General features: G+C 37.6%; 2 protein-coding genes across 2 annotated transcripts; both read right to left on the reverse strand.

Annotated features, from left to right (window-relative positions):
* Positions 1-18,157: 18,157 nt before the first annotated feature.
* Positions 18,158-19,668, reverse strand: LOC140009808 (uncharacterized). Its single transcript, XM_072056134.1, has 3 exons — positions 19,297-19,668; positions 18,775-18,868; positions 18,158-18,576 (listed from the first exon to the last, which is right to left on the reverse strand). Exons 1-3 carry the CDS (start codon positions 19,666-19,668, stop codon positions 18,158-18,160), a joined length of 885 nt encoding a protein of 294 aa, XP_071912235.1.
* A 117-nt stretch (positions 19,669-19,785) lies between these two features.
* LOC140009809 (uncharacterized) lies at positions 19,786-21,201 on the reverse strand. Its single transcript, XM_072056135.1, has one exon. It carries the CDS (start codon positions 21,199-21,201, stop codon positions 19,786-19,788), a length of 1,416 nt encoding a protein of 471 aa, XP_071912236.1.
* Positions 21,202-27,624: the final 6,423 nt, after the last annotated feature.

A 27,624-nucleotide genomic window follows, 5' to 3' on the forward strand; every position in this document is an offset into this window, starting at 1 on the left:
TGGTCTAAAGAGATTTTCTTTTATTGTCAAACTTTACCACAATTTAGTTTGATCTCAAACTTTTTGAGTGTAGTAAGTTGATCTTGAAATATATATCAGCATTTGCTATGGACATCATCATGCCCAAACTCACACAGGCAGTGACTTTTACCCCATTTAACAGCAAAACAAACTTGGCAAAACAGTTTAAATTGTTGGATGTTAGTGAAAATTGTGATGTGACGATAACCTTTTCCCACAAAGAATTCTTGCCAATATGTTGCTTTAAGGAAAGTAAAATTACTCCTCCTCAGGAAGTCGGTTAACTTTTGAAGGCTATAGACAATGGAATTTTAATTAATTCTTAAAATTACCATTGGTCTATAAATTATTTTTGTGGCTTATTTCTATCCAATTGGATATTGTCACATGTCATGTACATTTGAAAAAATTGATTATTAAATGGCCAATTATATTTTGCCACGTGTCAAATTGAGGTGTTCCAATTAATTGAAATTATTGGGATGTCTCTACCAATCAAATCATATCATGTCACATGTCTATTGGATAGATATCTAAATATTTATTTCTTATTAAAGAGATAATATTTAAAGTTGTTTAATTTGTATGTGTTTCTTATATACTCAAATAGCTTGTCCAACCAAATAGCGCCACGTTACGTGTCCCTATAAGTTTGGCTAATCAAGGAATTATTTGTTAGTATTTCTCTTTATTAGTAAATATAAAATGAAGAGATAATATTTAAATTGGCACAGTTCTAATATGATTGCGTGTCTTGCAAGACAACTAGAATAGTATATATGTTTTTAACCTCTACCTCTTCCTACGGTTATAAATAGAAATCTTTCTACCAAGTCAAGGACACACATCAAGAGGCATCTCATACGCTCAAGTATTGAAACTCCAAACTACGAAGGTCTAGGTCTTCAAGCTCCTCAAGTCTTCCACATATCAAGGCTTGAGCCTTCAAATATTTTCAATTTCTTCAAATCTTCCATATCAAAATTTGAAGGAATCGGTGGTTGATCCAAGAACAAGTTGCGAAACTCTTGGATTGGCGTTCAAGGAGAAGAATCGAAGGAATCTCTCTATAAGTACGAGAAAATTCCAAAAATTGTACCCACATATTTTTCTAAATTTATATATTACATATTTGTCATGTATTTCTTTTTTCTTGTCGTTTTGCAGACTTAAAATTTTAATCGCGTACAAATTTTTAACACGCCCAATGGGACTATCTCTGCTTTCCATCTCTTCTTTTCGAATATTCAACTATATATATCATCAATGGCACCAAAGAGCAACAAGACCATGATTGCACGTTCCAAAGCTACTGACGCAAACCTGTTCAAGAAGATGCACATGTTGCCACTAATACCCGCGCTATTGGTCCTGTGACAAGGAGTATGACAAGAACTTCCACCCAAAGTATCATGGAAGCTCCATCGACGTCAACTCCCGTCTTTGGTTCAACATCACCAATGAGCTATTCTTCCACAGTAGGGATCAAAGATGTTCCTGCCTCGATTGAGAAGGCTCTTGTTATGCTCGAGTTCGGATCCGGATCCAAATTTTCTAAGCATGATGATGATTCATCAAACACTGGATCAGCATCTTCACATGAAACTCTTTAATCAAGATTTTCTATTGAAAATTCTACTGCTTCTTCTGCTGCAATGCTTGCTATGATGACAAACACTTTAAATCTCGAAGAACAAGTTTCAAACATGTCCAAGATGATGGGAACAATGATGAAACACATCAAGGACCAAAATGCTCTTATCGCTCAACTGCTTATCCAGAAAGATCACGCTCCTGAAGAAAGTCGTATGAACCCTAAGGAGTACCAAGAGTGTGAAATTCCCTCATCTAAAGGCAAGGACAATGTGAAGAAAGTATATGTGACCGTCGAGAGAACTATCTCCGTAGAACAACTGAATGAACTTGTAGAAGACGTGATTAAAGACAAAAAGGAGGGTAGCTCAAAGTCAAGTTTTACCTACTCCAAACCTTACACTGTTAGAATTGATAGCCTAACAATGCTTGCTGGATATCAACCGTCTAAATTTCAACAGTTCGATGGAAAAGGTAGTCCAAAACAACATGTGGCCCATTTCATCGAGACCTGCAATAATGCTGGAACCTATGGTGACCTGTTAGTCAAACAGTTGTTCAGTCCTTGAAGGGCAATGCATTTGATTGGTATACTGATTTCACACCGGGGTTCATCGACAGTTGGAAACAGTTGGAGCAAGAGTTCTTGAATCGCTTCTATAGTACTAAAAAAATCATTAGTATATTGGAATTGACTAATACTCGCCAATGGAAGGATGAACTTGTGGTCAACTACATCGATAGGTGGAGAAGTCTGAGTCTTAACTGCAAAGATAGACTATCTGAACCCTCTGCCATAGAAATGTGCATCCGAGAAATGCATTAGAGTTTGAGTTACATTCTACAAGGTATACGCTCAAACACATTTGAAGAATTAACTACTCGTGCTCATGATATAGATTAAGTATCACGGCTAATGCAACTGATGGGGTTCCTATTCAAGTTCCGCGAGTGCAGCCGCCTTGTCAAAGCAATGAAAAACAAGAAAATAAAAAAGGGGGCAAACTTCCTTCAAAACTCAGTAACAAAGAGTCAATGGCAATAAACACGGCTCTCATGAAGATTGCTACCAAGGTGAGCCGAAAGGTCACCGAAAAGTTAGACTCTTCCCAAAATAAGGCGATAAGAAAACCCACTCTAAAAGAGATGTAGGAAAAGGAATACCCCTTCCTTGAATCTGATTTACAAGGGATGTTTGATGATCTTTTCAAAGAAAAACTCCTTTTACTTTTCGACATGAAGTGTCCAGAGGAAGCCAGTCAAGTTAATGATCCAAATTATTGTTGTTATCATCGCTTGATTGGCCACCCTCTCACTAAATATTTTGTCTTTAAAGACAAAATTATAGAATTAGCCTGTCAAGGAAAAATCCTTCTCGAGGAGGATAAAATATCGGCAAATCAAACAACAATAATGTTTGGATCTGTGTGTTGTCCTATAGAAGTTCTATCCACATCAAACAGTGCTTTGTCTGTCAAAAAGGAGTTTGAAAAATCTTCAATTGAAAATGTTATTGAAGATGATAATGAAGGATGGACTTTAGTCACTCAAAACGGGACTTACAAACCAAAGATAAAACAGTATATCTTTTCAAAAAGCATTCGTTCGACAAAAGTTAAAGTGACAAAGAAACAACAAAGTGCAAATAAGAAACAAAAGGGAGTGGCCACGACACCAATTCTTTCAAATCTTCAGCTCCTTCAAGAGGTTCGACAACTTGTGACACTGAGAGAATTTATGCCCAAGGGGTATTTAAGTGACTATGATGATAATTCTATTTTTTGTAATGTCGTCAAAGCTGAAAATCCTCAAGTCGCACAAATTAGCACTGAATTTGAGAAAAATTTGAAAATCGATGATAAATCATCGGTGGATTGTGCAACGACTATCATGTTTGATGATGATGATTTAACAATTGATTTCAAAACCCACAATCGACCTTTGTTTGTTAGTGCATATGTCCGAGAACAGAAAATGAATCAGATACTCATTGATGGGGGATCTGCTGTCAATATCATGTTCGTACATGCTATGAAAGAATTGAAAATCTCAAACGATGAGTTCTCCCAGAATCGCCTCATGATCCAAGAATTTAACCAAGGGGGGCAAAGAGCAATTGGCCTTATAAGTCTTGAATTGCTCATTGATGAGTTGTCTTCAAGTGCGCTATTTCATATTATTGACGGCAAAATCTCTTATAACATGCTCTTGGGAAGACCTTAAATTCATGAGAATGAAATTATACCGTCTACTCTTCATCAATGTTTCAAATATTGTCGAAATGATATAGTTAAGAAAGTTACTGCTAATGATAAACCTTTCACTGAGACCGAAACTCATTTTACCGACACCAAATTTTATCTTCAAAAAGAAGCAAAAAGAAAAGAATCAGTAAGCGAAAAAATTCAAGATTTCAAAGTACCCATTTTGCGTTATATTTCAAAATCAAAGAGAGAAGAAGGTCGGTCTTCTTTTATCAGAAATGGCGTATTAAATGTTCCGCTCACCAAAATAGAGCTTGTTAAAAGTGAGAAAGTGAACTTGCATGGACTTGTTCATCCCAAAGAAGAATCTGCAGTGGAACATTACTCACTACTAACTAATCGGATTTAAGAAAATTTTGATCTAAATGCATATAGACTTTGGTTAAGGCGGGTTATAACCCAAATGAGAAGAATGCATTTAGCAAACTCCATCCTGAAGTGACTGGCGGGAAGACTCAAGGGTTGACACCTACGGAAAAAATGTTAAAAGAAAGAGACTATAATGTTGAAAGTTCATCGATGAGTCTTGGTTATCATCTGCCTTCTCCTGTTCGTATAATGATCAAAAGGGCAAGTTGTAACTATTTGAACGAAGAAATGGAGGTCACAATTCGAAAAAGATCTGTTTTCGATAGATTGAGAAATAAGTCAAAGCGTACTTTTGTATTTGATAGACTTGACCCGCAACTGAAGAGTTTGAAACCGCTCGTCTATAAGAGATTAAGCAGTAAAAAACAAGAGTACTAAGTTGTCAAAAAAGAAAATCTTACTCCAATAAAGAAGAATGGTCCGAAAAAATGAGTTTTCAATTTCTTTATACATTATGGAAACTTTTTTAACGTAAGGATCGAAACCATCTTTGAAGAACAGGATCAAGAAAATATTGCTTCTTGCCATCATATGACGATCAGTGATCCTGAAAAAGAAGAAAAAGATATGGATGACGCTCCTTTTGAATTTAAATAAGGAGTAAAAAATACAGTTGATATATTAAAAGAGATTAGTCTTGGCACAAGTGACGACCCTAGTCCAATTTACATAAGTTCTTGTATGACTTCTGAAGAAGAGAAAGAGTATGTTGATTTGCTGCTCGAATTCAAAGATGTCTTTGCCTGAAATTACTTAGAAATGCCTGATTTGGATCCAAGGATTGCTGTTCATAATTTATCTGTCAAGCGAGAAACAAAACCTGTCAAGCAAACTCAAAAACGCTTTCGACCCGAATTGATTCCTTTGATAGAAAATGAGATAAATAAATTGATTGAAACTGGATTCATACGAGAAGTGAAATATGCAACATGGATTTCAAGCATCGTCCCTGTGAGGAAGAAGAATGAGCAGATCCGAATTTGTGTTGATTTTCGAGACTTAAATGAGGCTTGCCCCAAAGATAATTTTCCACTCCCTATCACAGAATTAATAGTAGATGTTACAACAGGACATTAAGCACTATCTTTTCTCGATAGATTGTTTGATTACAATCAAATACGCATGGTACCCAAAGACGAGGAGTTCACTGTCTTTCGCACTCCCAAGAAAATTTATTTTATAAAGTGATGCCGTTTGGCTTGAAAAATGCTGAAGCGATATATCAATGGGCAATACAAAGAATTTTTGATGATATGCTTCATAAAAATCTGGAGTGCTACGTTGATGATCTTGTAGTGAAATTAAAAAGGCGATAAAATTATATTCAAACTTTTGAAAAGTTTTTCAACGCCTTCGGAGATACCAATTGAAGATGAATCCTTCGAAATGCGCATTCGGAGTCACTTCCGACAAGTTTCTTGATTTTATCGTTCATCAACAGGGGATAGAGGTTGATCGATCTAAAATTGATACCATTGTGAACATGCCTGAACCGCGAAATATCCATGAATTGAAGAGCCTTCAAGGAAAGTTGATTTACATCCGGAGATTTATCTCTAATTTGGCCGGACGGTGCCAATCCTTTAGTCGACTGATGAAAAAGGGAGTACCCTTCGAGTAGGATGAAGCGTGTAGAAATACTTTTACAAGCATTAAAACGTACCTCATGAATCCCCATGTGTTAGCTGCACCAATTCCAGGAAAATCGTTGATCCTCTATATTTTCTCTCAAGAACGGTCGGTTGGAGTTTTACTTGCTCAAGAAAATGATGACGGTAAGGAGAATATATTGTATTACTTGAGTCGGATGATGACATCTAATGAGTTGAATTACTCACCCATCGAGAAGTTGTGTTTGGCACTTATATTTGCCATTCAGAAGTTGAAGCATTATTTTCAAATACACACTGTTCGACTCATATCCAAATCTAATCCCATTAAATATGTCATGACAAAACCTGTACTGTCTGACCGACTTGCGAGATGGTACCTTCAGTTTTAATAATTCAAAATTATTTATGTACCTGCGAAGGCTGTCAAAGGGCAAGTATTAGTAAACTTTCTAGCCGATCATCCCATGCTTGCCGAGTGGGAGTTGACTGATGAAATTCTCGATGAAGAAGTGTTTATGGTCGAATCTCTGTGGTCGATTTATTTCGATGGAGCTGCTCACAGTGATGGAACTAGTGCGGGAGTTGTCTTTTATACTCCTGAAACAGATATATTACCATACTCTTTCACTTTAACACGCCGGTGTTCAAACAATGTGGCCGAATTTCAGGCCTTAATTCTCGATTTTGAAATGGCTGTAGACATGAAGCATTGCATCTCAGAGTTTATGGCGATTCAAAATTCGTGATAAATCAACTTCTTGATATTTATGATGTCAAGAAACCTGAATTGATCTCATATTATAAGTATGTAAGACAACTCATGAGATATTTAGACAATACCACTATAGAACATATCTCTAGAAGATTCAACTAACAAGCTGACTCCTTGGCAAGGTTGGCGTCTATGATCACTTTACCTTCTCATCGAAATCAAATTTCAATATGTTAAAATTGGGTCATACCTCCGATGTTCGATGAAGAAGTTAATGATGAGGGAGAAAATACCTATCATATTTTTGTCCATGAGATTAAAAAGGAGGATTGGCATCATCTCATCATTGATTACCTTAATCACGAAAAGTTACCAGAAGATCCAAGAAAAGGGTCGATATACGTCGTCGCGCGCCACGTTTCATTTACTACAAAGGGACGTTTTACCGAAAATCATTTGATGAAGTGTTTTTATGATATCTTGGAGAAAATGAGATCATGCACGCAATGGAGAAGGGTCACTCTGGAATATGTGATGCTCATTAATTTGGTCAGAAATTATACTTTCGCATTAAGAGAATGAGATACTACTGGCCAACGATGGTGAAGGACTGCATCGACTTTGCTAGAAGATGTCAAGTTTGTCAATTTCATGGCAATTTCATCCATCAACCTCCTGAACTATTGCACCAAACTGTGGCTTCTTGCCCTTTCGATTTTGGGGTTTGGATATAGTTGGACCGCTTCCAAAATCTTCTAGCGGACACATTTTTATTTTGGCGGCGACAGATTACTTCTCAAAGTGGGATGAAGTAGTTCCTCTAAGAGAGGTAAAAAAGAAGAATGTAGTAGATTTCATTCATTTGTACATTGTTTATCGGTATGGAGTCCCACGTTATATCATCACCGATAATGGTAAACCTTTTTACAATATAGTAATGAATAAATTTTGTGAAAAGTTTCGTTTTAAACAATACAACTCTTCCATATACTATGCTGCTGCAAATGGACTCGTTGAAGCATTCAACATGACATTATGTAATCTGTTAAAGAAAATCGTGGATAAATCGAAAAGAGATTGACATCTTCGAATTGGAGAAGGGTATTTAGGTATACAGAACTACTTTTTGAACTCCCACGCAAGCAACCCCATGCTCGCTTGTTTACGGTGTCGAAACTATTTTTTTACTTGAGTGTCAAATACCTTCACTAAAAATTGTGATTCAAGAAGGGATCTGTGAAGAAAATAATGTTCGTCTTGGTCTTGAGGAGTTAGAAGCACTCGACGAAAAGAGATTGGAAGCTCAACAACGGATTGAGTACTTTCAAGCGCGCCTTTCAAAAGCATTCAATAAGCACGTTCGACCTCACTCTTTCCAAATTCGAGAGTTAATACTCACTGTTCGGAGACCGATCATTCTCACTCATGGTGGGCAAAGGAAGTTTGCTCTTAAGTGAGATGGTCCATATGTTCGAGAAGTATATACAAATGATTCCTACAAGTTGGTTGCTGAGCACGGATTAAAGGTTGGCCCCATCAACGGCAAATACCTAAAAAGGTACTATGCGTAATCGAAATCGCATGTTGCTCTGACCCGCATGAGCTAAAACTGTGGATGGGAACCACTAATAGTGTAGTATGTGGTTAAATTGTTGTAACACTTCACCAAATCTAAGGTGATAAACAACTAGATACTCCTGACGCGCATGAGTTTAAAATATGAACGGTAGGAATTACGTGTGACTTGATTCCCTCTGGGAATACGTAGGCAGTTTAGAGATAATTTCTAAATTCAGTTACACCACTCCAAACCAAATCCATTTTTCTTGAAAAAAAAAATCTTCTCTTTCTTAAAAAAAATAAAAATGCTACGTTTGAGTTCTTTTATCTTAAAAAAAAATAGAAGATAAGAAACGAAAATAGTTTACCATTTATAGGAGATTTCATTACATGAAGAAAAAAAATAATAAAAAAAGAAAATTTCAGAAAAAAATGAAGGACATGGTGAAAAATCTAAATGTCAAATTTGTAATCCACTACAACTATGTTACATGATTCGAGTGCGAATTTCATGTCTTTAAATTCCTTCGCTGTATCATCAGTTAAAACGCTAGCATTCTTAATAGAAGAGAGCTCATCATGTGCTTGGGTTATTTCAATCTGAATCTCTTTGAAAGTTTCATGATTTTGATCGATATTTGAGCTAATTTTCATGTCTTGTTTCTCCAAATCGATAAGTTCCTGTTGCAGAACTTTCTTTCTGTTTTCTATGGATTACAACTTTTCTTCAAGATTTTGCAGATGACAAGTTAGTTCTTCTTCCTTTGCTTTGACTCTTCTAAGTTGGGCGACCACGTTGGAAAGGAGTTATGCATGTGTTTCTTTACTCATCTTCTCCCATAATGAAGATGTCAAAATATCATATGCTTCTGCCTTGGCGAACAAGTTTATCAAATAGTCTTTTAAAGGGAGACCATTGGTAGGATCCATCCTTACGATTTTTGGAATAATTTCCTTTGCACACTTTTTTAAAGAACAGATCTGCTCAATAGGAGTGTCAAGAATCTGCTCGTGAAAATCCATCCACAAACTTTATAAGTATTTTTTTCGGTGCTCTTGGATCAATTTTTACCCATGAAATTTTGAGACCAATGCTACCTTAGATCTTTTTCGGACCTCATGCGAACTAGTCAATTCCTTCTTATGCATTGATGAGGTACCTCCACTGGGGGCAAGTTGTTTTGGAATGCTGATAACTATTTCGTCACGTTTCTTGTTTGAAATTGTATCATCAGTTTCAAGTTCAATTGGTAAATTGGTACCAACATTTTCTTAGCGAAATTCAAGAAATGGGGCTGAAAAAAGAAAAAAAAGGGAAAAAGTTATGAAAGTTAAAATAAAAAAGAGGAAAAAAAGAAAGAAAAATGTTACAAAAAAAAAAAAATGGAGAGATGATTATCTTAAGTGGCAACACTCCAATCGACGGTGTATAAAGGAAACCTCCTTCAAATCAGAAGATGTCCTCTTCTTTGATTGGTTCCAATGACAATCTTGACTGTTACTGCCGCTTGCCAATGAATGGATTTCTCCTTGGGTAGATCCGGTGCCCTGGGTTTGAACTCATTCTTTTTCAATAACCTTGATTGAATCGTAATCATCCAACATTTCAATTTCAACGTCTTCTCCCATGGAAGTCATGATTAAAGATTTTGGAATGGTGGATGGCGCCTTCTTTACTAGAGTCTCTAGATTTGTCTCTTTGAGAGCCTGTTGAAAATTCTTTGAAAGATTATTTTTTGTGACAACACTTTTCAGGCGAGTGCCTGTCATTTTGCCTTCCTGCAAGGTAGATGCAGTAAAACCTGTTACAGTTTCTATAGCTCCATTATGATGTATCGGCTCATTGATAGAAGTAACCTTGCCCTTCTTCGATGACTGTTGAGGGATTTTAACCGTGAATTTAAAGGAAGTTGAAAAGACGCTATTTGACCGTTTTGACCACCAGGCATCATAGTCTTTAGTGATCAATGGATACTTCCTATGCGTAGGTGTAGTCATCTGAGATTGCGTCTGCGTGTGAACTGAGAAATCCTATAATTGAATAGTCTCACCCAAAGTATAAGTGTGAGTGATCTCTTTCAAGTTATTTAAAATATCCTGACAGAAGCCGAATTGTCTGCTAAACGTACAAGGATTATATTTTTCAATAATGAAAATATTGTCCTGACGTAGAGTTAAGTGACAAGAGCGTTGACTAATAAAGTAGCTCGTGAGCCTTGATGATAAGGATCCATCATCGATCAACACTTTTCTTCATTCTCAATCCAGCACAGTTTGGAAAGCATCAAAGGATTCACTTCTTTGAAAATTTCCTCGACTTCTGATTTACCATAAAATATTGTCATATTCTCACCGCTAAATCTCGTCATGTGCCCGTGGTGGCTACTCACTTTGATTATTTTCATAATATACGTCAAAATATTGGCCAATCCAAACATAGACGTAATGGATTGAAAAAGTTACCCCACATTGTCCAAGGTTAGGGGCGTAGACGATCTCCCTCAACTCATGATATATACTCGCAAGCACAGGAATTGCAAGGCAAAATCTTTTTCTGTGGCCATTAAGCATGCAACCTTGAAGACACTTGAACGGATGCGATCGACTTTTTTACTTGGTAAAAGAAACTTGCAAATCCAACACGCTATGAATGCCGTAATATAGGTTTCCTTTCTTAAAAATCCTAGGATATCCAATATATCAAAGGGATGTTGAAATCCTTTGTATCAGCAAGGTCATGAGACTCTATACTTCCTGAAAGATTATAGGTCATTTTCGGTTTAGATGTGGTCTTTCTTCTTTTCGTCCTGTTCGGAGGAGCCCTATACCTAGCCTCTCCTTTGAACCAGAAGTGGATCCAGTTTTTCATCCACACTCCTTGGTCATTCGTCCAGAGATGGTAGTAAGCCGAAAAGAGATGCCTGCAACTCTTAGGGAGAAGTGGCTTTCCTTCTTTGTCACGAGTGAGAAGCTCCTGCGTTAAAGTAACAACTTCATCAAAGAATGAGCCATCGATCGAAAGACCACCAAGTCGATAAAGGTCCCAATGTGTGATGGACAACTCCCTAACGGGTGCATGGAATGTATTTTTCGAGGGACACCAATATTTGAAGAAAGCTCGCAAGATATTTTCACAGCGGTCGTAAGAGAATCGCGACGCATAGACAGCTTCAAAGATGTCGGTACGTGTGAGCACTTCTTTATATTTTCCAAGGATATCCTCAACCCATTCCCAATAATGAAAGGTGAAGCATACCTCGCCAAAGAAGGAAGAAGGAATCTTCCATGTAGTTTTGTCAATATTGAATCCCACGAACGGAAGTGTGAATTTGGTTATTTTTGGATCTCCATTGTGAAGTGACGAGTTTAATACGACCACTTTTTCTTCCCTCGACGTAGTGGAGAAAGTCGATGATGCCACCACTTCCTTAGTCCACTTGCTAGTCTAATCTTCGAGATGAAAGCATCCTTTAAGGGATATAAAAGACTCAGTAAAGGTGCCGATCGCTGGCTTGTTCATATTTAATGACAAACTTTTCGATTGAGACCTTCCCCTCTCATCCGTCAATGAAATATGGGGCAACGGCGTGGTGTAGTTTTTAATTTTCATGGTTGCTAAAATTTGAAGAAAAAAGGAAAGGCTGAGTTGGTAAAAAAAAAATTTTTTTTCTACGAGACTTTAGCAATCAAACTACCTCGTGGCTGAGTTTCTAATTCCTTGAGCGGGATGCTGAATTCCTATTAAAGTTAGACCGGACAATAAAAAGTAAAAGTGAGATGGGATGTCCACAAATAATTGATAAAGAGGTTACAATTTCGACAGGTCAATCAAGTATCAAGTTTGGATGTCAAAAAGGTCAGCAATATGGATCGGTGGGGTCTCAATTGTAGGGGGTAATTATGGTGGCTAATGCATTGATCCGTTTCATGGTGCAACCTTAAAAGACCACTTTGCTTTGTTAGATAATCATGAAGTGCCAAGAGTCCGATACAACTTGGTGGAGATACTTGTAATTGAAACATGCAAGGATTTATATATTAATTCGCCACAGGCTACGAGACCCGGCAATCATGTCATTTTATAATAAGTTGATGATTCAACTTTCTAAGTTCAAGCCGTGGCAGATTGGTATGCAAAACTACAAGTAGTAGTCACACGCAAAATGCCAAAACAAATTAAAGGATGCATGCAAATCAATGGTATAAAAACTTCTATATCTTGCATGCGAAGTGACTACCATGCTAAAAGTATGAATATTTATGAAGAGTGGACAAAGAGTCGAGATAATCACCTCTAAATCGGCGCGATGTTAATAGTAAAATTCCACATTAGTAGTGACAAAAAGCTGGCACTAGCAACTGTAGCAATTCTAGACAGCAATTTTCGAATTACGAGCTGCAAGAGAGCGTTGGTAGCAACTACAAAGCAACTCGGCAATAGCAGAAAATTATTGTTGTTTCTAGCTTCTCACAAGTGAATCTACGGCTCTAGTCTTGATTATTTATACTAGTAGCATTGTGTTGGGTCCGAGGAGAATCCGGATGAAAGGTGGTTTCAATTTGGATAAGGGTAAACTCCCAATCCTGTATGGATTGTTGTTAGGATATTGAAAGGAAGTAATTTCATGTACAATTGAAAGGGGAGCCGTGCAAGCTTTATTGTTTGGAGTCAATTTGTGGAGAAATTAGGAACTCGAGTTCAATGTTAATTGTGATTCCAACGTGAATTTGGCCTCAGGACTTTTCAATTTGACTATGCATATCTCGTAGGTTCTTAATTATTATCAAATACTACTTGAAATTCAAATACTACTTGGAATCTGGCCTCGGGACTTTCCTAATCATCATCAACATCAAATACTACTTGGAATTCAAATACTACTTGGAATTTGGCCTCAGGACTTTCCTAAACATCATCAAGTACTACTCGGAATTCTCCATGGCAATTGATCTTTTGAATATACCGTGCATAGATCTCCTGGATTAAGGTGGTAGGTTTGATTTGAAGTTGGACGCGAAAAGAAAAAAAAATTCTTTATGATATGGGATTGTGGTTTATATTTAGGCTCTTGATAAAAGTTTGATCCTTCTACGATTGGATTTTACAAGCCGTAAAGAGACTAGTGGTTAAGGATTTCAAATTGGTTTGGAGTTCGAATTCATTGCCTACTTTAGCCATAGTCCAGCAAAATGGAGTTCATAATAGATTCAACTAAGGAATTCTTCTTGTTCACTTTGGAATATTAAAACACTCATATTACTTGCCTTCCATGAAACAGAGTTTGCAAGTTAATGTGAAACTCTAGAATGAGATCATTCGGTCATGGCACAAGTCCCGCTAAAGTGTACATGCATTTGATGATTGGAGCGGTGGTGGGATTTAAATGTTTTGCATGGCTACATTGTATGGCTTAATCAAGACCTGTGACAATGAATCCATATAAAGTGTGAAGTTCAAGTGAATTAATCAAGACCCATGGCTATATCGTATGAATTAACCAAGGCTCGTGGCTATATTGATGCTTAAATCTCAGCCTTGCAGCATTCAAATCAAATTGGGAAAAAAAGAAGAATGTCGAAACTTGTCCGTTCCAATCTTGCTTCAGTCTTCAGCATTCGCAAACAAGTTTCGAGAGGGCATTTGTAGAAAATGAAATTTTAATTAATTCTTAAAATTACCATTGGTCTATAAATTATTTTTGTGGCTTATTTCTATCCAATTGGATATTGTCACATGTCATGTACATTTGAAAAAATTGATTATTAAATGGCCAATTGTATTTTGCCACGTGTCAAATTGAGGTGTTCCAATTAATTGAAATTATTGGGATGTCTCTACCAATCAAATCATATCATGTCACATGTCTATTGGATAGATATCTAAATATTTATTTCTTATTAAAGAGATAATATTTAGAGTTGTTTAATTTGTATGTATTTCTTATATACTGCAATAGTTTGTCCAACCAAATGGCGCCACGTCATGTGTCCCTACAAGTTTGGCTAATCAAGGAATTATTTATTAGTATTATCTCTTTATTAGTAAATATAAAATGAAGAGATAATATTTAAGTTGGCACAGTCCTAATGTGACTGCGTGTCTTGCAAGACAACTAGAGTGGTATACATGTTTTCAACCTCTACCTCTTCCTACAGTTATAAATAGGGGTCTCTCTACCAAGTCAAAGACACACATCAAGAGGCATCTCATACACTCAAGTATTGAAGCTCCAAGTTACGAAGGTCTAGGTCTTCAAGCTCCTCAAATCTTCCACATATCAAGGCTTGAGCCTTCAAATATTTTCAAGTTCTTCAAATCTTCCATATCAAGATTTGCAGGAATCGGTGGTTGATCCAAGAACAAGCTGCGAAACCCTTGGATTGGCGTTCGAGGAGAAGAATCGAAGGAAACTCTCTATAAGTTCGAGAAAATTTCAGAGATTGTACCCACATATTTTCCTAAATTTATATATTACATATTTGTTGTGTATTTCTTTTTTCTTGTCATTTTACAAACTTGAAATTTTAATTGCATACAAAGGCAACAACACTTTTATCCCTTTCCGGTCTCTGTTATACCAACTAGCCCAAAATCCCACCATATATGCTAGCAAACTAATTTATTAGAATTAGAAACCAATCCCACATGGTGCTCTATTGAATCTATTTAGCTTAAATACAAGAGATTTACATTAAATCAACTGACAAATATCATTCTCATACTATAGTATTATGCATACATATACACAGTAAATATGTTGTGCCATATTCTTGCTAAACACAAATTTAACTGATCGCATATTCTAAAACTAGCAAGTTTTTTAGCTATCTTATTCTATATTATCATCCCTCAACAACTAACCATATTAGGCAGCATATATCAACATAACTATAAGTTGCAGAAATTTTGACACCATTAAACACTATAGGTTCCAAATTCAAGGAAACTTTGCATCAACAGTTTGCAAGTTCTTTAATGCTCCTGTTGAAACACAAGACTCGATCAAACTTTTTGGCTTTTTCAAATGACTTGAAAATATAAAGAAGCAACTAACGTCAAATTTAATCAGGACATTGGCATGTTAATCTTAACTAAGATAGAGAAGGAAGAACAAAAAACAAAAGCATTATCATAACAATCAAGAGCAGTTCACATCGTAAGAGCTTAAAAGAATAACGAGAGGAATAAGTTGCAACCTTGGCCTTAGTTAAAAGATTGCTACATGTCATATGGTATTAATGACATGTAAGAGCTTGAAAGTATTAGGCAACTACATTATGGCCTTAAGAAAAAAAGTGTTGCATCTAATATACTCAAGCATCATATATTGGCAATCTCTGCCATCTCATTGAGGTTATCCATAGAACAGAAAAGCTTATCGAAGTTTAATGTTATTTACCCCCACCTCCTTCTTTTATCCCAATTGATCTGATACATATTAAGAAATGCACATACTATCAAGAGGCCATAGCTTATATTCAATATACTAGAGGAACTAGGCTGTGCAAGGCACAACCTTGGCCCTCCCAAAAATACTGATCATTGGAAAAGCATATATAACAATTATAGTTGCAGAATAGGTACATAATACCATAATTATCATTCATAGATAACTGTCAATAATTTCAGTAGCAATTACACACATTCCAGTACAATTAAGTCCCAAGTAGAGATATATTGTCATGCTAATAGTCTTTTTCAAAGTTCATTTTAGTTACATAATATCACATATTAGGATCCATTAACTTCTAGTCATAGAGAGAATGTTAATAGATTCTAATATGATGGCAAAAGATAGCATGCTAGAAGTTCAGTAGCATACATGATGAACAAAAGGATGAACAAAAGAGAATATGAAGCTATGTGGCTGCTACATTTTGCAGATTCATGTGGCTTCTTGAGAGGGCTCATATGAGCAGATTTTGGAGATGCAGGTTTGTTATCTTCAGCACTGCTTTTTTGCAGCAATTGAGGGAACAACTTCAATGGTTGTCTTCTCAGCAAAAGGTACATTAGTTCTGGGAATTGGAGCTTCAAAAGTTAAGTTTCTTGATGCGAATTCTTCCCTGACGGTGAAATTCATCCTCACGAAACCCACAATCTTGATGGAGAATTTTCCAGGTTTGGTTGGCGGAATCCCTTTCGACCCAATCTAATCCTCTAAGTTACAAACACTCTTGATACGATCTCAACCCGCGACTTAACGAATTAGCGAACCAAGGAATTTTGGTAGGATGGCGCCACAAATAAGTGCGTTTCTTGTTTGATAAGCCAAAGTTGGACTTCCTAGAAAACTATCTAAGATGTTCAAGGGGTGCTTGCAAGAAGCCAAGAGAATTCTCTCAATTTTATTAATGAATCAAAATCTCCTGTTGTTGTTGGCTTGAAGCTTATTTATAGCTTCTTACAATTCAAACCCTAATGAAACTTGAAAACTAGAATTCGGCCCAACTATGGCCCATCATGGCCAAACCCAGCAAGGGACTATGGCCGAAACTAATAGCTAAAAATAAGGTAACGAATGACTAAAAATGGCAAGGACTTCAACACTTAAGTCACTTGCTTTATTCTACTAATTGAAACCAAAAAAATTGATTAACTTGAACTTGATGGATCTTGTGACTCGAAGTGCCTTGTGTCAAGGGTCTTGATCCTCTAGTTGGAGTAGAGTCACGTACTCCGAACCATCTTCAAAGATCGAACTACCTTCCTTAACTTCTTGTACCACACGTACCAAGATATTCAATTACTCCCTCATTCGCTTGGCACGAGCTCTAGTGATTGGTCCGATTGGTATCACCACGTTCTTGGTAGTAGCTTGGATGACCGCATCATTCGCCTCCTCTTGAGAAGGATTTGTCCTCAAATCAAGCATGTCACCTACATCAAATGGGTTTAAGTCAGAGACGTTGAATATAGCGCTAACACCATACTCACCAGGCAGATCCAGTTTATAGGCGTTGTCGTTGATGCGTTCAAGGATCTGGAATGATCCATCGCCACGAGGTGAGAGCTTGCTACGGCGTTGGATGGGGAACCATTCTTTGCACAGATGTAGCCAAACCCAATCACCTGGTTCGAACACAAGCTTGCGTCTACCTTTGTTGGCTTGTTGAACAATTTGGGCCGTACGTTTCTCTATGTTCAAGCGAGCCTTCTCATGAAACCTTTGAACAAATTCAGCCTTTTGTTGCCCATTGAGGTTAGCTCTTTCACTTAAAGGTAACGGGGTCAAATCCAAAGATGTCAAGGGGTTAAATCCATAAACAATTTCAAATGGAGAGTATTGAGTAGTGGAATGTACAACCCTATTACATGCAAACTCTACGTGAGGTAGGCACTCCTCCCAATTTTTCAAGTTGGATTTGATGATAGTGCGTAAAAGAATAAAGAGAGTGCGATTGACAACCTCGGTTTGTCCATCGGTTTGTGGATGACTAGTGGTTGAAAATAGTAATTTAGTGCCCAACTTTGACCACAAAGTCTTCCAAAAATAAGAGAGAAATTTGACATCTCTATCAGACACTATAGTCCCAGGAATGCCATGCAACCGAACAATTTCTTTGTAAAACAAGTCTGCTATATGAGATGCATCATCCGTTTTATGGCAAGCAATAAAGTGTGCCATTTTTCAAAATCGATCAGCAACTACATAAATAGAGTCATGCCCTTTCTTAGACCTAGGTAAGCCAAGAATGAAGTCCATAGAAAGATCTACCCAAGGTGCATCAGGAATTGGTAAAGGCAAGTATAAACCATGGGGTTGTACCTTAGATTTTACCTTCTTGCATACTATGCATCAGCTCACCACCTTCTCAACATCACGTCTCATCCGTGGTGAGTGGAAATGCTCCTGCAACATAGATAGAGTCTTTACAACTCCGAAATGTCTCATTAAACCACCTCCATGTGCTTTTTTTACTAGTAAGAGTCGAATGGAACAGTTAGGGATGCAAAGGCGATTTAAGTAGAATAGATAACCATAAAAAACCGAGTAATTTCCTTGGGCAGCTTGAGAGCAATTCTAGAATGTGTCACCAAAGTCGGTATCGCTCACATACATATCTTTGAGCAACTCGAAACCGAGTAACTTAGCATCAAGAGTAGTGAGTAGAGAATACCTGCGGGATAGTGCATCGGCCACTATGTTACTCTTACCATTCTTATACTTGATGACGAACGGGAATGTCTCAATGAAGGCAACCCATCGCGCATGTCTCTTGTTAAGGTTGTGTTGTGCCTTCAAGTACTTGAGAGATTCATGATCGGTGTGAACTATGAACTCTTTGGGTCTCAAGTAGTGCTGCCATACTCGTAATGCTCGAACCAAGGCATATAATTCCTTGTCATAGGTCGAGTAATTCAAAGCGGCCTCGTTGAGTTTCTCAATAAAGTATGCCACAGGCTTACCTTTTTGCATTAGTACGGCTCCAACTCCTATCCCTGAAGCGTCACATTTAATTTCAAAAGCTTTAGCAAAATCAGGGAGGGTTAAAACGGGTGCATGTGTTAACTTATCCTTTAGTGTTCGGAAGACTTGCTCTTGTTCCTCCCCCTAGATGAATTTCTCGTTTGTCTTGATGAGTGCAGTGAGTGGGGCGGCCAGGATGCTAAAATCTTTCACAAATCGTCTGTAGAAACCTGCAAGCCCATGGAAGCTACACACATCCCCAATGGACTTAGGGGTTGGCCACTCTTGGATAGCCTGTACCTTAGACTCATCCACTTGTATCCCCTGTGCACTGATCACAAATCTTAAAAACACAAGGTGGTTAGTACCAAAATTACACTTCTTGAGATTAGCGTATAGCTTCTTCCTTCGAAGTATATCCAAAACAGCTTTTCAATGTTCAAGATGCTCTTCCATGCTACGGCTATAAATAAGGATATCGTCAAAATAAACTACTATAAATTTCCCTAAGAATGGTCTCAAGACATGGTTCATAAGCCGCATAAAGGTGCTAGGTGCATTGGTTAACCTGAAAGGCATTACTAACCATTCATACAAACCATACTTAGTTTTGAAAGCAATTTTTCATTCATCTCCTTCCTTAATTCGAATTTGATGGTATCCACTCTTTAAGTCAATTTTGGTAAAATGATTGCACCATGTAACTCATCAAGCATATCGTCTAACCTAGGTATATGGTGACGATACTTTACCGTAATCGCTTTTACAGCTCGACAGTCGGTGCACATGCGCCATGCACCATCCTTCTTAGGTACTAGAATCACCGGCATCGCGCAAGGGTTTAAACTCTCTCTCGCCCATCCCTTCTCTAGCAACTCGTCCACTTGACGTTGTAGCTCCTTTGTTTTCTCGGGATTGCTCTTGTAGGCCGGACGATTAGGTACGGTTGCTTGGTGTTCAATTCCGCGAATGGGTGGTAAACCACTTGGAATATCCTTGGGAAAGATGTCCTTGTAATCCTGCAAAAGTGGAACAACAACAGTTGGGAAGTTAGTAAATGGATCATCATTGGACAACCCTACTTCTTTGCATACAAGTACAAGAAGTGGTTGTCGTGCACTCATAGCTCGATGTACTTGTTTGGCTTTTACGAGCATCAAGTGCTTTCCCTCATTTTTCCCCTCTTTTCTTTTCCTTTCCTCACTAGCTGAATGTACATGTGCCTTTTTCTTTTCATTTTGTTAGGTTCTAAGTTCCTTCTTTTTCCGCTCACTTTCTAACTCCAATTCCTTTTGAAGATTCTCTTGGTCGGCACGAACTTGCTTAGGCGATAGGGGTGCAAAAGTAATATTGTGGTCCTTATACATGAAGGAGTACTTGTTACTCATGCCCTCGAAGTTCACTCGCCTGTCATATTGCAATGGTCGCCCAAGGATTATGTGGCTTGCATGCATGGGTACCACGTCACACAGAATTTCATCTTCATAGCGACCTATCTTGAAGGAGACCAATACTTGTTTGGCTACTCGAACCTCTCCACTATTATTATGCCATTGAAGTTTGTAGGGCCGAGGGTGCTCCGTAGTTGGCAAGCCCAACTTCTCCACCATAGTAGCACTAGCAATATTCGTGCAACTGTCGCCGTTAATGATAAGACTGCATAACTTGCCCTGAACTAAGCAACGTGTATAGAAGATGTTTTCTCGTTGCTCATCATCCTCTAGGGGTCGTGCGGTTAAGGCTCGTCGTGCAACAAGCCCGAATCCCACTTCACCCTCAAGTGCACATTCTTCTCCTTCATTCGAGTCATCTTCATCTGCAGCTAAGGGTGGCATATCGACATATTCGGCTTCATCATCGGTGACGATTTCCCTATTAGATAGGACTAGCATGATCCGTTGGTTAGGACAATGCTTGACAATGTGTCCCCGCCCTTGGCATTTGAAGCATCGATCATCTCTTCCTCCTACTTTGGCTTGGTTGGTCACCAATTTCCCTTTGTTGTCTCCCTTAGTTGGCTCGACTTTTACTTTGTTAGGAAACACGGGTTTTGTTCGATTGAACCCTCCTCGGTCTTCGCTCCTTCGCTCATTCCTTGGAGTGAATTGTCTTGAGTTTGGGGTAGAGTAAGAATATCCAGCCCGTGGGTTACTCCTTCTCTTAAGACGATGCTCCACCTTTTCAGCTTTGGCCACCAACTCGTGGAGCTCTAGGTAATGCTCCAACTCAACCTTCTCGGCAATGTCAGGTCGAAGGCCATTTAAGAATCTCGCCATGGTTGCTTCCTTGTCTTCTTGAACATCGGCCCTTAGCATGAGAATCTCCATCTCCTTGTGATATTCATCTACACTCCTAGTGCCTTGCGTAAGAGTTTGTAACCGTTGGTACAAATCTCTATAGTAATGGTTGGGCACAAATCGGGTCCTCATCATGCCCTTTAACTCGGTCCAAGACATGATCTCCCGTAGCCTACTTCTTCGTCGAGATGCGGTAAGTTGATCCCACCGTACGACTGCATATTCATTAAACTCAATCACGGCCAACTTTACCTTTTGCTCATCTGTATAGTTTTGGCAAGCAAAAATCATCTCCCCCTTCGATTCCCACTCCAAATATGCTTCCGAATCTGACCTTCCCTTGAATTCTGGAATTTTCATCTTAATGCCTTTAAAAGGGTCGGAGGTTTCTTCTCAGGTCCGTGGCTTAGGCTTGGGACGCCTAATGAATTCCTCTTCATCATTGGAACTTTCGGACTCCGCAACCTTAGATTTCCCGCGAGAACTATGAGGTGTACATGGGGAACCTTTGTTGCGGGACAACTCGCTATGAATAGGTTCCAAAGCGTCGTCCAACATCCTTTTGAATTTTGCCTCCAATGCCTCCGCCAATAGCTTCACATCATATGGAAGGGCACTTGGTGGTGGATTGGCCCTTTCTCCTCATTGCGACATATTTGAATAACCTGCAAAACAAGTAAAACAAGAAACAAAGTGTTGTCTTCACCCACTCCCTCACGTGTATACACTCTCGCTCGTTTATTCACTCAAGCTTTCCCTCAAATATTCCTCACAAAATTATTCGCAAGGCCTCTACTTGCTGCCCTTGAAGAAATTAAAAGATTTGCCTCAAAAGTCAACAAACTTCAACCAAGAAGCGACTTAAATGAGGCTCGGCCAGATTAGAGGTGAAATGGAGGAAACTGGACAGTGGAATGAATAAGGCTGGAATTAACGGAATGCATACTAGTTGTAGGACACAATAAAGACCGGATGACCGACACTTAGACACTAAACTAGGACTTTAAAATGACTTTTAATGACTGGAAGAGACCAAAATAAAAACTGGACAACTGACTCAAGAACTACACCAATCGGACTCAAGAACAATTGTCAAAGGATATTGTTGCCGCTTGTTATTGTTGCACCAGATTTAGGAAATGTTGACAAGCGAAGGTTCTTGGTTTAAGTCCGGAAATATTCCCCTTTTCCTATCCCCACAAGGATTTGGTTGGCTGTCAAACGAGATGTTGGATAGCTTGCTCAACTTAAGCAAACCCAATCCCACTTGGATTTGGAGTAGGGTTTAATTGTGGGTTTGTGGCTGGTGAAGGGTCAGCCGTTTGGGATGGTTGTTGACACACCCAACTCCCAATTTTTTGGAGGTTTTCAAGATAATTTTCGTGGCTGATGGTGTCTCTTTCTTTTTTTTTTTTTGTTTTATATCTCAGCCAAGAACTTGAAACAACTAAGGTGCGGCTGGGAAAATTTTTTTGTTCTTTTGGCCAGCCTGATTGGTTCGAGATTTGGTTCCCAACCCCCAACCCCCAACAAACTTTAAGCTTTGTTCAAGAATTCAAGAATCAATTTCCAGAACTCAAGAAACGCAACTTGATGATGATTTTGCTCCCTCAACAGCCCAAGTACCACAGGTTTTGTAAAGACAGTTTGGGGTTTCAAGGGTTTCAAGAATCCCACCCAAAGTTTCAAGAACTTCAAGATTGTTGTTGTAAACAACCAATAACTCCAAGAAACTCAAGTTTTGTTCTCGGTATCCAACGATTTAATGAAATCAATCGCTGTCTTCTTTTCCCCTTTTTTTTTTTGAATGCAACAACAAGAATCAAGTGGCGGATGACCTTCTCCTAGCGACACAATAGATTCTGTTTTGTTGTTTTTTTTTTGTTTTTTGACTCAAGTTTGGACTTAATTCACGATAACAATAAGAAGATGTTGAACAAGGAACAAGCCCAAACAATGAGAAGGCAATTCAGACAGTAGTATCAATCCAAGACACAAAGACAAGTGCAGTGAAACAGAAAGAAAAAAAATCCAAGATACGACTATCAACACCGATTGCACTTGAATTTGATGGACCCAAGCGGTGGAAGTGATAACAGCAAGACACGAGCATGTTTTAACACATAAGACTCAATAGAAATTGGCAATAACAAAGCACAGACAGATTGCACAAGATTCAATAGAAACAACAATAAGGACGCGACAACCAAGAACACTAGCGGTTTTGTTTTGTTTTGTTTTTTTTGGCTAGATTAACCGAATAAGAAACAAGACAAGACACAACTATGAATTGACGACACGACACAAAGGCTGGAATTAAGCAGATATAACCTAGAAAATCATCAACCAGCTCTGATGCAAATTAATGCGAATTCCTCCCTGACGGTGAAATTCATCCTCACGAAACCCACAATCTTGATGGAGAATTTTCCAGGTTTGGTTGGCAGAATCCCTTTCGACCCAATCTAATCCTCTAAGTTATGAACACTCTTGATACGATCTCAACCCGCAACTTAACGAATTAGCGAACCAAGGAATTTTGGTAGGATGGCGCCACAAACAAGTGCGTTTCTTGTTTGATAAGCCAAAGTTGGACTTCCTAGAAAACTATCTAAGATGTTCAAGGGGTGCTTGCAAGAAGCCAAGAGAATTCTCTCAATTTTATTAATGAATCAAAATCTCCTGTTGTTGTTGGCTTGAAGCTTATTTATAGCTTCTCACAACTCAAACCCTAATGAAACTTGGAAACTAGAATTCGTCCCAACTATGGCCCATCATGGCCAAACCCAACAAGGGACTATGGCCAAAACTAATAGCTAAAAATAAGGTAACGAATGACTAAAAATGGCAAGGACTACGACACTTAAGTCACTTGCTTTATTCTACTAATTGAAACGAAAAAAACTGATTAACTTGAACTTGATGGATCTTGTGACTCGAAGTACCTTGTGTCAAGGGTTTTGATCCTCTAGTTGGAGTAGAGTCACGTACTCCAAACCGACTTCAAAGATCGAACTACCTTCCTTAGCTTCTTGTACCACACGTACCAAGATATTCAATTGCTCCCTCATTCGCTTGGCACGAGCTCTAGTGATTGGTCCAGTTGGTATCACCACGTTCTTGATAGTAGCTTGGATGACCGCATCACTTCTTTTTGCAGCAACGTTTGAAGAGGTTGGCTTATCTGCACTATCAGACTTGTGCCCAATTGAATCTAGGATCATTTTTGTTGTTGGGTTGAAGAATTGCCCTTCAGTGGCAGGTTGGTCAGTGAAAGTGGATCCAGCAGTTAAGTCAACCTGTTCAATGGTGATGGTTGGCTTCTCAATTATGCTCGTAGCAGTTGGAACAAGTTCTTCTACAGGATTAGAGGCAACTGTGTGAGTGATTTTCGAGTTGATTTCAGCCAATTCTTCAGCAGTGTATATTTTGATGATGCTATACTTATCATATTTTTGTCTTTGATAATCCGAATCAAAATGGCGGACAAAGCACAGGACTTGACGGTTATCAATTGCAAATGCAATTTCAGAAAAAACCTCAATACCCTATATTTTGCAAATAAACAAAAAAAAAAGCTCAATATCCTGTATTTTCAGAAAATTTATGGACTACCAAAAAATGTAAACACGATGCAATTTCAGAATAAAATTTAATAGTAACATAGATTGAAGGTGACATGGGCTATCTTAATGCTGGCTAAAAGAAAATTTTAGCTAGTTCCAGTTAGGAATTTTGTTTCTTGACTATGATTGAGTCTTGTCCTTGGAAAGAACAGCAAAACAAGATGAGGACCAGAGGGGTATTACCAGATTTGCAGGCCAATCAATGCAACCATAGACAAAAGAAAATAGAGATATAGCATGTTAATGGTATGAGTTTTTTAGCATCTTACGTGTTCATCAGCTTCACTTAGTTGTACTGCTGTGAATGGTATGAGTTTTTCAGTATCTGCACCAAACACTACTGCATACATTGAACTTATTCCATCATCAATGATAATTCCAATACGGCATCTAGTATATGATAGCAGTGAATAATGGTTAAATAATGAAATAAAATAGAATTATTATTAAGAACACTATTGTAAAATTGTATGCCTTGTTTACCTGGCTTCAACGGCACTTTCTTCTCTGCAAGACAGACATTTGATGATCCATTCCAAATTAGCATCTACAGCCTTTTGACAGTTACTACATGCAGCATACCAAAAAGATCATTGTTCAGCTGCCAAAGAAGTATTTCCTCGCATCCAGGCGGTCTTGACCTATAGTTTATATTGTATTAGATGCAAAGTTAAGTAATTCATTTTTCACAAATGTAAAAGATAAGAAAAATAGTATAAGTCAATTGCTGAAATGACCGTATTTACATTTTTTAGCATGCTCACAGCGTTCTCAACACTAATGATATCATTATTTTTAGGCGGAGGAAGCAATTTGGTTGAGTCTTTGTAACTCGCCTCCTCAATTAGTTGTGCAATTTCCTGCCGATTCTGATCATACTTTTGAACATAACTATGACATGTTATATTTTCCAGTCTTTATGTATAATTATAAAACATGATATGCTTACCATTGCCTTAATACAATGGCTTGAGGAGTTGGGGGATTCATTAGCAGACAACTTGCAAGCCTTGTTGTTAGAGATAGATATAAGAAAATAGTATATAATTAGCTCATTAAAGTTGAAGTGTGGTAGGCAAAGCAGTAATAATTTCTTGAGCAATGAGAGCTGTAACTTATAGTTAAAAATAGTTACTTTGACTCTCATAGCTATCATGACGTTGTTGTTTGCGATAGTGTTTGCTAGCTGTGCTCCTTCATTTGCTTCAAATTCGTTCCAAGGAGTAAGGAGCATTGGCCTTTTTCTAAAAAAGCAATAAATATGATAAAAATTAAAGAATGTAATAGGTTTATTTAGTAAATTGAAAGTATATTCTTTTGTTCCAGTTGACTTACCCTTGATTAATAACAACCAAGTCTCTAGTCATTGAATCAAGACCCTGTTCCCTTGAAGGAAAAGCATGCATGACAATACCCTGGATATCTATTATTCAAAAGAATATTTCAATCTAAAGATAAGATGAAGATAACATAAGGAATACATTGGGATTATCTAAGATAAAGCATGAACTTACTTTGCAAATTTTCTGTGTCAGCAAATCTGAATAAGTTTTCAAATGCTATGAGCTCAAAGTGACTCGAAATAATTGGCGGAACTTGCTCCACATACTCCTCAACCAACGTTCTGTTATGGATTACCCAAGAATATGGGTAGTCACTGACCTTATACCTTGATTCTGTTTTACGAATAGCTGCACTGGAGATATAGTATCTCTTGAATGGCATCAACATGGCAGCAAAAAAATGGATATCATTGCCATAGATGACTATTGAAAACTTTGTCCCCTGTTGCATCATAAAGAAGAATAGATGTAAATTGTAAAATAGTCAAAGATATATGCAAAAATTGAGGGAACATCTTTATGTTTTTGTTACCTCAGAATTTGTAAGAAGGAAGCGGCAATAGTTCACAGGCCTTGCTCCTTGACTCAACTGAAAATATCCTCTCTCAACAACCTGAGCCAGTATTGTCCATCCTTTTACTCCCTCAATGACCTCATTCACTGGAAGGTAGCGTCTTGCCATGCTTATCTATAAATGGTACAAACAGATGAATTTAATTCTAAATATAGACTACAATTATGATATGATTAATTAAAAATTGAAGAAACAGCAGAAATTAGATAATTTACTATGCTGAACTGAACTACAAATAGATGAATAAGATTGGCTGCACCTACCATCTTGTTTCATCTGTAATAGTTCTTCAGTAGTAGCAGCAAGCATTGGGGAAATTGAACTTTCAGAATTCTTATTTCAAGTCTTTTTCTTGTGGATCTTTTTTCCTTTTTTTTGGAGGTTTAGTTAATTAATAAGCAAACTGATAAATTTGTTTTTAAGGAGAGGGCAAAGAAAAAGTGCAATGGAAAATAATTAAGTATACAGGTTCTTCATGGATCATATACTTAAGTGACTGTAGTTTCTGCAGTAGTATTTTTGATTCATGATACATGTAGTTTTTGCACCATAACTTACCAAAATTTGATTTACACAAAATTTCTTGAAAGGGAATGAAAATTTGTCAAAATATTGAATCTTGATTCAGAGATAATGATAAAGAGGCTAAAGATCAAATGCTATAAGAAGGGAAAAAAAGTACTATAATTAATGCATGATTGTCAATGATTTATTGAAGTCTTGACCATTGTGCTTTTACTTTGATAGTATATGTAAAAAGAACTAAACAAATGCTATAAGCAACAACCTAATATATTACTTCTTCAACAGTAGCAATCCAGCAGGTGAATAACCTTTTTTTGCTACCAAACTTGTTGTCCACAAAACATTGTAATCTGCTTGGTATTATAAAACACTAAAGAGTTTTCAAATTTTCTCTACTTCTGTGTCAATTTTTCTAGGAACATTCAATACTTTATCTAAGTAAATAAATGTTATCACCTTTTGATATTATGAGCATGATATTATGGACTAATACTTAATTCTTTATAGCAGCAGTATTCCATGTATACTATATGATCTATGGCATGAAATGCATAGGATGAGTAAAATGACTCAAATCTAAAGTTGAGAAGCTACCTGAGAAGTAATTATCTTCTTTATCTTTCAGGTTTATTTTTATCATTTCACAAATTTTTCATAGAGATATGGACAAAAATCTTCTTTATCGACATATTGCAATCACTTACTAATAATCAAG

Source organism: Coffea arabica, chromosome 6e (genome assembly GCF_036785885.1).
Source record: "Coffea arabica cultivar ET-39 chromosome 6e, Coffea Arabica ET-39 HiFi, whole genome shotgun sequence".
In the NCBI taxonomy this organism is placed as follows: domain Eukaryota; kingdom Viridiplantae; phylum Streptophyta; class Magnoliopsida; order Gentianales; family Rubiaceae; genus Coffea; species Coffea arabica.